Below are 11,749 nucleotides of genomic sequence, written 5' to 3' on the forward strand. Positions count from 1 at the left end.
TGAGCTAGGGATTTCTTAACTTCAGTTGCTAGTGCCGCCTCCTTAGTGCAAGTTGCATCCACACACCTTGACTTTTGTCCTTCTAATCAATCAGACGAGAAACCGTCAACTTTCCATGGATCATTCCAGTTCTCAAGCCTAGGCCTCCCTGTAGTGGGTAATCAACATAAAAGGGGAGATTATGGTGATTCCAGAGGTCGTGATCTTGGAGATCAGAGCAAACCCGACGCATGGGCTAGTTTAGTACGAAGCTTCGAAAGGCTTGGGAGCTGATCTTTCCACTGATGGCAACAAGCAGAAGTTTGGGTTATCTCCCTCTAACGAACCTTACTTAGGGAAGGATGCCAAACCCATGGTGGTCTTTTTTGACCAACGAACCAAACCCAAAGGTAGGGGGGGGGAGGAAGGTAGTTTGGAGATCTATTTCGTAGGTCTCCCTTACCTTGGTGTTATGCGAGGAGGATTTGAAAGAGTCACTATCGAAAAGAAGGATGCTGGAGATCAAGCCAATTGCAATCTCTGTCATAGGGAATCGAAATACCAAGAAGATCATTCAAGTCTTCCAACCCACAACAGAGTTCACACTACTATTGACTTTCAAGGAGTTGAAATTGGGAGTACTGCAACACTAACTAACACAAATGCAAGGAGATACCACTCGAATGAGATGATGAGACAGACGGGATGGAATTTGATGGAGGAGGTGAAGTTGCTTCCACCATTTGATGAATGACCGACCCTGATCCATGCCTAGTCATGAATATCATTGTGTGGAATTATAAGGGCGCCCTGAAGCCTAACTTTTAGGCTCATGTTAGGGATCTAGTCCACAATCATGATCCTACCATCTTTATGGTCATGGAAACCTCAGAGAGAGAGAGAGAGAGAGAGACTCTCTCTCTCTCTCTCTCTCTCTCTCTCTCTCTCTCTCTCATTGGGATCACCTTCCTTTCAACGGTGCTATCCATACCGATACCATTGGATATGCTAGGGGTTTATGGCTGCTCTGGAATACTAACAAGGTGGAGGTGTCGTTCCTGTCTAAAACTGAATAAGAGATCCATGTTTCCATGAAGGTGCATTCTCTTGAGTTAAATTGCTTTTTTTTTTTGCTATTTATGCAAATCCTTGGTTAGTTGAAAGGCATGTGTTATGGAATAACCTGTGTATGTTTGTTGAGCTTCATAATATGCCCTAGGTAATTGCTGGGGATTTCGACAAGGCTCTCTCAAATGAGGATAAGTGTGGTGGCAAAGCGCAACTTTAGATCATTGGAGTTTAAAGAATGTCTCGACAATTGCAACATGATTGATCTGGGTTTTTTAGGACCTAGATTTCTCGAGACCTAGATTCACCTGGATAAACAAAAGAGAGGTCGGCGCCTTAATTCTGGAGAGGATAGACAGGTTCTTTGTAAACTTGGATTGGTGCATGATGTATTTAGAAGCAAGAATATCCCACCTCACTCAATGCCACTCTGATCACTGTTCGATTCTACTTGAGTCGAAGCCTATGAACCAACTCCATCTCCCTCACCCATTCAAGTTCCAAAGCTGTTGGCTTGCTGATTTTTCCTTCCCCAGTATTGTGTTCTAGGCTTGGAACCACTCAACCCACTTAGGAGAAGCTATTGACAAGTTTGTTAAGGACATATCCATCTGGAATAAAAACCAATTTGGGAACGTATTTGTGAAGAAAAAGAGGATAATGGCCAGGCTTAATGGCATCCAAAAGGTCATGGCCATTAGGTCAAATGTTCACTTAATTGAGCTTGAAAAAATGTTGCAGCTAGAGCTGGATTCCATACTTAATCAGGAGAGGGATATCTGGGCTTTGAAGTCTCGAATAAACTGGCTAGTGGAAGGGGAGAGAAACATATCTTTCTTTTATGTCTCTACTCTTGTGAGGAGAAAGAGGAACCCGATTGATGCCATTAAGAATAATATGATTTAGTGGGTGTTTGAAGAAGGGGAAATCATGAATGTCATCAGGAAAGGCTTCGAGGACCTGTTCTTTTCTTTGAAGGACTACTTCCCCTAGTTGGATTCCTCCAGTTGGATTTCCCCCTTTCACAATGGCAAGCTAGCTTATCTGAAGTGGATTGTCTAGACTTGAACCAGCCCGTTACAAATGATGAGATAACAATGGCGCTTTGATCAATGAAAGCTTTCAAAGCTCCTGGCCCAGATGGTCTCCATGCTGGGTTTTTTCAACAGTTTTGTTCGACAGTGGGTGCTTTAGTAAAAATAGGAAGTCAAAAAAATCTTCACTGCCAAGAAAATTCCAGAATATCTGAATAAAACCCATCTAACTCTCATTCCAAAAATCCAAGGTTCGAAAACTCTTGGTAATTACTGCCTTATCAGCATGTGCAACACTACATACAAGATTGTGTCCAAGGTCATCATCAACAGGATCAGAACTTTGTTAGGGAACCTTTTCTCCCCAATGCAAACTACTTTTGTTCCAGGAAGGAGGTGGACTGACAATGCCATAACTGTCCAAGAGCTAGTTCATTCCATCAGTAAAGCCAGAGGGAGAGAAGGCTTTACGGCGGTAAAGATCGATCTTGAGAAATCTTACAACAAGCTTATCAGGGCATGTCTCTTCCATATCAATCTTCCCCCTAACCTTATTGACATAATTATGAGTTGCATATCTTCGGTGTCTACTGCTATTTTATTTGATGGAGGTGCCATGAAGCCTATTATCCCTTCAAGAGGCTTCAGGCATGAAGATCCGCTCTCACTATATCTCTTTATTCTATGTATGGATTGGTTGGGGGAACTCATTGAGAGCAAATGTGCTGAGAAGCTCTGGACCCTTGTAAAGTCATCAAAAATTGGCTCGTCTTTCTCCCATATGTTCTTTGTAGATGATTTGGTGCTTTTTGCCAAAGTAAACCAGGTAAATTGCTCCACCATCAAGGATGTACTTGATAAGTTCTACGAAAAATCTAGTCAATCAGTGAATGAAGCAAATCAAGGGTCTATTTCTCCCCAAATGAAGACAGAGATACTAGAGAGCCCCTTTGTGATATTCTTGGGTTCCAATCTACTCATTTTCTTGGAAAGTACCTAGGTATCCCCGTTTAGCACCCTGAATCCTCCACTCAGGACTTTAACTTTATCCTTGATAGAATGAAGTAGAAACTTGTGGACTAGAAAACTAACTTATTGTCAATGGCAGGTAGGGCTGTCCTTATTCAATCCTCTCTCTCCACCATACCTGCATACGTCATGTAGTGTGCCCCCATTCTGGGGAGAATTTTGAGTGTCATAGACTGAGTGAATAGGAACTTTCTAGGGGGATTTACTAAGTCGGGTAAAAAAATTCACTGGATCGGATGGTAGAAAATCACCAAGTCTAAGAAAGAGGGTGGTTTAGGGTTTCAAACAGCTAAAGGTAGGAATACTACGTTGCTGGCTAAACTGAATTGGAGGATGCATGTGGAGCAAGATGCATTGTGGACTCGAGTCCTAAGGAGTAAATACTATAGTTCAAGAAGGATTAATTCCACCAAACCGAATAAACTTCCCTGCTCTCAGGTGTGGAAAGGCATTAAGAAAGGAAAGGCCACCTTTTTAAAAGGAGCTAGATGGTCCCTTGGGAAAGACAGCAACTTGAGCTTCTGGAGTGATAAGTGGTCAGATATAGGTCCATTGAGAAGTGCCATCCAAGGTCCCTTAACACCTGAGACAGAAAGATTAAGGGTTAAGGACGTCTAAGCTGATGGTAACTAGGATTGGACAAAACTTTCTATGGAGTTACTTGTGAGTATGAAAATGACAATCCAAGCAACTCGCTATTGTTGTCCCTTCTGCGGATAAGTCATCCCAGTCCCATAATCCTTAAGGAATTTTTTTATCTCTAAAGTTTATATGATCTAGCCACTGATAATAAGCCTTGCCACTTCAATGAGGATTGGATTTGGAAGTTAAAAGCTTTACCTAAAATTAAATTCTTTGTTTGGAAATGCATGCATAATAGTATCAGGGTTAAGTCCTACCTTGTGGAAAGGGGGATGAATACGAAACCATTTCTCATGCACTTCGGGATTATAAGATAGTAAAAGAAGTTTGGTTCAATCTGGTCATGGTGAGGAATGATGCTGACTTCTTCACAAGAGAGATTACTTTATGGATGAATAAGAGTGCTAAAGTGGACCATCCCCACCACTGGAATACCATCTTCCTCTTTGCCATTTGGATAATATGGCTAAGGAGAAACTTGGTCATATTTGAAAAGAAATCCACACCTCCAAATATTCACCTCGAAATAATCCAGAGAGCTCAAGAATTCATTCACTGCGGTCTCAATTCTAGAGTAGAACCCAGGCGGATCATTAAATCCATTAGGTGAGAGAAGCTTAATAGGGGGTGGGTTAAACTAAACATAAACGATTCATCTTCAGGAAATCCAGGTCTAGCGGGCCGTGGCAGCATCCTCCGTGATGAAAATGGGAATTGGTTGTCTAGGTTCTCCAGGAAAATCGAGATTGCCTCTAGTTTTGTGGCTGAGTTATGGGTTGTTAGGGATGGTTTATCTCTTTTCCTTCATAAGAATTTTCCTACTGTTAAGTTGGAGTTGGATGCAAAAAGTATTTTTGATGTTCTAACTGAAAAGCACAGCAAGTAATATAGAAAATGAAGAAGAAAACAGAGGAAGTTTAGAGAAGAGAAGTGATTCCAAAGAAATGAGAAAATTCTGTTATTGATTTTCTTGATCTGATACAATCCACAAATATATATCCCTAACAGTATCTGTATATTGTGGAATGGAGTAACAAATCCTAATCAACCCATTCTAGATCACTGACACGTGTACAATCTCTTACCCTTCCTTATGCTACCTGTAGTTTAGCCTATTATAACTATGCTACAGGTCGTTTACTAGCTGCTCTATCATCAGCTTCAGTGGCTCTGTCATCAGCCTTGCTGTCTTGTGCTTGAGCCTTGACCTCAGCATGTATGAGTGCCTCTACACCCCCCCTCAAACTGAGGGGAGGAACACCCATCAGTTTGGAAGCAAGATCAAGAAACCGAGGAGAGGGAAGAGCCTTGGTAAAAATATCAGCTAGCTGATCAAGAGTGGAAATAAAATGAAGCTTCAACTCCTTAGCAAGTACCTTTTTACGAATGTAATGATAATCCACCTCAATATGCTTGGTACGAGCATGAAAGATGGGATTGGATGCCAAAGCCAAAGCAGAGACATTATCACACCAAAGCATAGGAGGAAGGGATAAGAAGATACCCAAATCTTTAAGAATCATCCTAAGCCAACTCAACTCAGCAGCAGTAGTAGCTAATGCCCTATATTCTGCCTCAGTAGAGGACCTAGCCACAGTTAGCTGCTTCTTAGCAGACCAAGTGATAGGAGAGTTACCCAAAAACACCACCATACCAGTAATGGACTTCCTATCAAGGGGATCACTGGCCCAATCAGCATCACAGTAAGATGAAAGGGCCAAAGGGCCAGGCTGAAAATGAATACCATGATGTAAAGTATCCTTGATATACCTAAGAATCCTCTTGGCTGCCACAAGATGATGCTGAGTAGGCTTGCTCATAAATTGACACACTTGCTGAACAGAAAAAGCCAAATCTAGCCTGGTGAAGGTCAAGTATTGCAGCCCACAAACCATGCTTCTAAAAACTGTAGGATCATGAAGCAGAGGGCTGGACTGAGAGTTGACATGAATTGTGGGAGAGCAGGGAGTAACACAAGGCTTGCAGTCCAACATTTTAAACTTGGTCAGTAAATCCAATGCATACTTGGATTGATGTACAAATAACCCTTGAGAAGCAGACTCAATCTGAAGACCAAGAAAGTAAGTAAGAGGACCTAGATCTTTCAAGTCAAAGACTCTGGCAAGCCTTGAAACCAAATGATCAATGAAAGAAGTACTATTCCCAGTAACAATAATATCATCCACATATAGAAGTAGGTAGACCACAAAAGAATCATGATGCAAGATGAACAAATTGGAGTCTGCAGATGAGGAATGGAAACCAAGATGAAAAAGCTCAGAGGTAAAGCTATCAAACCAAGCCCTAGGAGCCTGTTTAAGACCATAAATTGCTTTGTGAAGCTTGCATACATAGTCAGGATGAACAGGATCCACATAACCTTGAGGCTGTGACATGAAAACCTCTTCTTGAAGCACACCATGTAGAAAGGCATTAGAAACATCCAGCTGCTTCAAGGACCAATGATTCTGAACTGCTAAAGCTAAGACAATCCTGACAGTTGCAGGCTTAACAACTGGACTAAAGGTTTCATCATAGTCCAAGCCATATTGTTGTAAGAAACCCTTAGCAACCAACCTTGCTTTATACCTAGCAATGGACCCATCACTGCCCCTTTTAATTTTGTACACCCACTTACAATGAACCACATTCTTAGCAGCAGGAAGAGGGACTAAGGACCAAGTATTTTGCTTCAATAGGGAATTGTACTCAGAATCCATAGCTTCAATCCAGTGTGGAAATCTAGAAGCAATATGAAAGGTAGGAGGTTCCTCTTGAACATAATTTCTCACAACAACATAAGCTTTGGGCTTGAATATGCCATGTTTGGATCTGGTAAGCATAGGATGAGAATTGGGAAGGGAATAAGAAGCAAATGGGACAACTGATGTAGAGGGCACTATAGAAGTGGAAATAACAGAAGAGGAAGACTCAATAGGACCCGAGGAAAGCATAAGATCAGAAGAGGGTGAAGTAACAATGGTAGGAGCAGCAGTAGGTACAGTACAGCCCTCATTAGACTCAGATAAAAGGGAAAAGGCAGTAGGTAAAGTGGCAGAAACAGCAGACAAGGGAGAAATAGAAGAACCGGGTAAAAGTGTAGATAACCAAAGGTCCAAAGAAGGCTTGACAGGAGAGATATGAACAGAAGAATCAGATGGAGATGTGCGGAGAATAGGAAAGTTAGCCTCATGGAAAAGGACATGTGGAGTGATATAGACCTTTTGAGTGGTAGGATCAAAACAAATATACCCCTTGGATAACAGAGGATACCCTAAAAAAATACATTTAGAAGACCTAGGCTGAAGTTTATGGGCTGTATAAGGTGTTAAAAGTGGAAAGCAAGCACAACCAAAAGTTTTGAGATTATTTAAAGAAGGAGGAGAGTGAAATAACATTTCCCAAGGAGACTTAAAGTCTAACACAGAGGAAGGAAGTCTATTTAACAGGTAGATGGCAGTGCTAAAAGCATAACACCAATAGGAGGAAGGAAGGTTGGACTGGTACAGCATGGACAAACCACTTTCAACAATTTGTCTATGCTTCCTTTCAGCAACTCCATTTTGCTGAGGAGTATAAGGACAGGAAAGCTGATGGTGAATACCATGATCTAAGCAAAGGGATTTAAAGGAATTATTAATATATTCACCCCCACCATCAGTCCTAAGGGTTTTGATTTTGGCTCCAAATTGATTCTCCACAAGAGTTTTAAAATGCAAGAAAACAGTAAACACTTCAGACTTTTGTTTAAGAAGAAACAGTCAGGTAAATCTACTAAAGTCATCAACAAAAATGACATAGTATTTATATCCAAGTACAGAAGGAACAGGAGCAGGGCCCCAAACATCACTGTGTACAAGTTGTAAAGGACAAGAACTAGAATTAACATGTTGTGGAAAAGGAAGTTTGTGCATCTTAGCACTTATACAAGACTTACATTGGGAACAAATGTCACTATGAATAGAAATTGCAACATGATTATTGAGAAAAGATAAAGCAGAATGAAGAAGCTTAGAGCATGGGTGACCAAGTCTTTGATGCCACAACATTGCCTCATTGGAAACAGGAGCATGGACAGAGGACTTGAAAGCAAAAGATGAAGAAAGGGCTGAATCAGCAGAGAGGTGTGAGGGAAAAGGAATGGGATATACACCATCCTTACTCAGGCCTTGATAAAGAACCTTCCTCGTAGCCAAATCCACAATTAAGAACTGATTGGCATCAAAATAACAAAAGGCATTGTTTTGTAAACATAGTTTGTGAACAGATAAAAGATTGGAAGCCAAATCAGGAACCCTAAGAATATTGTCTAAACGAAAACAATGAGAAGAGGTTTGAAGCTTACCATTTCCAACATGAGTCACAGGCAATTCTTGCCCATTCCCAACAGTAACAGATTCTTGACCATTGGTAGCTTGTGATGTCAGAGAGAGCTAAGAAAGGTCAGGGGTAACATGATCAGAACACCCTGTATCAGTAAGCCAACTTGAGGAATGTGATGAAGCAGAGTTAGCTGTTGCTGTCATAGCACTAGCAGCCATTGATGCCAATTTGGATGGAGCATGTCTGCCTTGATAGGCAAAATTCATGCGATGGTAACAATCCAAGGCAGTGTGACCATTCTTGCCACAAATTTGACAAGTAGGTCTTGAAGACTGAGATGAGCCTTGAGGCTGAAAAGAGGGAAAACCAGAACCATTCTTGTGTTGGAAAGTAGGAAGTTGAAGAATACCATTTGCATTACCAGATAACTGACCAGAGGATTGACCATGATTAAACCCAAAATTAGGGCCAAAATTATGAAATCCTCTACCACGACCCCTCTGATTTCCATTTCTACCTCTTCCTCTAGTGGTATTCTGATTAAAACCACTCTGAAGAAACATAGCCATAGGTATATCCCTAGTCTCAGACTTCTTCTTAATGGCTCTTTCTTCTGCATTCAACAATGTATTCAACTCCTCTATAGTAACTATATCATTACGGGTCCTTATAGCAGAACAAAATGCACTATATTCATTTGGTAAAGCTTCTAAAACCAAATGTATAATCTCTTCCTCATCAACCAACACAGCAACAGAACTCAATCTATCCCTAGCTTCTTTGATTCTTTGAAAGAAATTATCCATGCTTTCAGGACCTTTCTTAATACTCAGTAATTCATTCCTCAAACTTAAAACATGAGAACGAGATACAGAAGCAAACCTGTTTTCAAGCACAGTCCAGACTGCCTTCGCAGATCTCTGACCCACTGTGAGCGCTAGAACTGATGGAGATAACGTAGAATTGATAAAGGTGAAAAGTGCTTGTTCTCTGCTTCTCCAGCTGGTATACTCTGGATTAGATTCTCCAGTAAAATTTCCAGAGCTATCCTTCAAGAAAGAATCAGGAGCTACACATGAACCATCAAGAAAACCGATCATCGCATAGGCCTCAAGAATCACACCGATTTGATGCCTCCAGACGATATAATTGGTGAAATTGAGTTTCACGGTCATCATGCTTGACATACTTGACAAGAGAAGCAACGAAGGATTTACCAAAGAGCTTGTGGCTGAAGCGGTTGAAGAAGTTGTTGAAGGACTGGAGCTCGGAGCAGAAGCCATTAATGGTGGCTCTGATACCATGAAAAGCACAGCAAGTAATATAGAAAATGAAGAAGAAAACAGAGGAAGTTTAGAGAAGTGATTCCAAAGAAATGAGAAAATTCTGTTATTGATATTTTTGATCTGATACAATCCACAATATATATCCCTAACAGTATCCGTATATTGTGGAATGGAGTAACAAATCCTAATCAACCCATTCTAGATCATTGACACGTGTACAATCTCTTACCCTTCCTTATGCTACCTGTAGTTCAGCCTATTATAACTATGCTACAGGTCGTTTACCAGCTGCTCTATCATGAGCTTCAGTGGCTCTGTCATCAGCCTTGCTGTCTTGTGCTTGAGCCTTGACCTCAGCATGTATGAGTGCCTCTACACCATGAAAATTTTCATTTTCAAAGGATCTATTTATCTCTCACACACAGACACAGATAGAGCGATAGATTAATATTACCAGCAGACACGTCGAAACCGCGATTTTGCAGCTCACGATACTCTTGGCATAAGGCACAACCATGGCAGCAAAAATGAACCCAAAAGTCATCACAATGATTCTCCCCCGACAAGTATTGCTCTCTCAGTTTTGTACGATAACAGCATGAATAGAAGGGTCCAATTAAAGAAGTAGCGGTGAAAATACAGAGCAGTGTATAAAGCGTCCCATTTACGCAACAATCTGAATGTTGCACAAAGACCAAATATACATCTTACAGGTCAGTTTTTATATAACTATTTATATGTATATATGTATAAATATTTTACATATTTCATGTGTGTAAACGGTCACTAAATAGTCTTCATTTTCTTTTTTAATAAGATTATTGTTTAGGGCTCTCCTAGCACTTCACTGATCTCCAAGTATTATAATTTTCGGTGATTCTGTCCCACAAAAATAGTGGGAGAAATCTCTTGGGGGTGGTCTAAATTAAAGGTGTTCGATATATAGAAAATTTGAACTCAAAACTTCATGTATCAAATGAGATTTAGAAACCATTAGACCATGGGCTTGAAGTTGATCATCCTATACGCTTTTGTAATACTTACAGGATGATCCTTTATCTAGAATCTCCGAGGTCCGGCCAAAAGCAACGCATGGACACCAGCATGTCAAACAACCTGTGACAGAAAAAGATTTCAGTCTTAAACCTAACAATATTTCAATCACTATAAAGGAGATAATTTTTTATTCTGTAACTTAGAAAGAACAAGGAAAAAAATTGACATGATTTAACAAATATATAAACCTTTTTAATAAGTAAGAAAAGGAAAGGATAAGGAATTTACAGGTATGCCAGTCAGAGCAACAGTCAAAGAGGCCGGTTGACCAGGTTCGATCGCTCGCCATTTTAGATCGACTTGTCAGGGCAGGCCTTTAGAGATGTATACGTGTAATTAATGAATCAAAGAAATGGTAGGAAAGCACAGAAGTTGTGCTCGCAAAGAGTTGATGGTTGGGATGGTATTTATAGAGAGAGAGAGAGAGAGAGAGAGGGATGAAATAAATTGGTATGTATGTAAACATGTTTTCTTTGGGGCCGGCTCCCCTCCTGTTCTAATTTCTCCCGTTGTCTCCCATTTTTACACATATGAAAGACACGTGGCTAACAACAAATCCAAGGCTTAAAAATGAGCCACGTCTAACATAATGCCCTCTCTCTCCAACTCTTTTCAGCAACTTCCTAATTCCTTAGAAAAACCACCTCCCACACTCCATTAAAACTTGCTCTCCACTAAGTTGAAGCCGGCAAAGAAGATCTTCATCGTTTTGTTAATGGATGAGACTTCATCGGAATAGTTTACTGAGCTGTGAAAGAATCATTCGTGGAAGCTTTAAAAAGCTTCCTCTCCTTCTTGAAAGCTGCCATGATATATGCTCTGTCGAAACCACTCCTTCATCCAACTCATGGTTTCTTTCACAAGTTCTAATCTTTTATTCATTAATTTGTTTATTCATTTATCCAATTAATTCCCCTTTCTCTTCACATTTGAATCACAATTAATAAAACCCAATTCAAAGACCCAATTCATTGTTCCGTTCCCCATCAAATTGTTGAAGCTCCTGAAAGAGTTTTACGCATGCTGGAGATGGGTTTGGAGCGGCTGATCATTCTGTACTAGTGGAAACCATCAAAGATCATTTTGAAAGATCAATTTTTGTTACAGGTTATACAAACCCAGAAAAAAAAAATGGAACTTCAATAGTATAACCTCTATTTTAAATTTAAATTTTGATTTGGTGTTGTTTAATTGGTCACCACCCAATGAAAAATGCTTGATAATAGCTAGCTTCATGTGTCCCCACGACTCCGATCAAGTTTTGATCTTGTTGGAGAAAGGCATTACGGTGGCATGTGGATGGCGGTTTTTCTAGAGAGCTGCTAAAAAGGG

General features: G+C 40.4%; 1 protein-coding gene across 1 annotated transcript; it reads right to left on the reverse strand.

Moving 5' to 3' along the window:
- Positions 1-9,440: 9,440 nt before the first annotated feature.
- Positions 9,441-10,939, reverse strand: LOC111987140 (cell number regulator 10). The gene is made up of 4 exons (XM_024018847.2): positions 10,646-10,939; positions 10,406-10,477; positions 9,816-10,037; positions 9,441-9,733 (listed from the first exon to the last, which is right to left on the reverse strand). The coding sequence occupies exons 1-4, from the start codon at positions 10,704-10,706 to the stop codon at positions 9,627-9,629; spliced, it is 462 nt and encodes a 153-aa protein (XP_023874615.1). The 5' UTR covers positions 10,707-10,939; the 3' UTR covers positions 9,441-9,626.
- Positions 10,940-11,749: the final 810 nt, after the last annotated feature.

Source organism: Quercus suber, unplaced genomic scaffold (assembly GCF_002906115.3).
Source record: "Quercus suber isolate HL8 unplaced genomic scaffold, Cork oak 2.0 scaffold_646, whole genome shotgun sequence".
Taxonomy (NCBI): domain Eukaryota; kingdom Viridiplantae; phylum Streptophyta; class Magnoliopsida; order Fagales; family Fagaceae; genus Quercus; species Quercus suber.

Bases quoted from the DNA above. Each gene is read 5' to 3' on its own strand.
- LOC111987140 (XM_024018847.2), bottom strand. From the start codon at position 10,706: ATGGCGAGCGATCGAACCTGGTCAACCGGCCTCTTTGACTGTTGCTCT. The intron at 10,038-10,405 runs GTAAGTATTACA...TGCAACATTCAG, and splicing joins TCTAGATAAAGGATCATCCT to ATTGTTGCGTAAATGGGACG. The intron at 9,734-9,815 runs GTAATATTAATC...TTCATGGTGTAG, and splicing joins CGGTTTCGACGTGTCTGCTG to AGGCACTCATACATGCTGAG.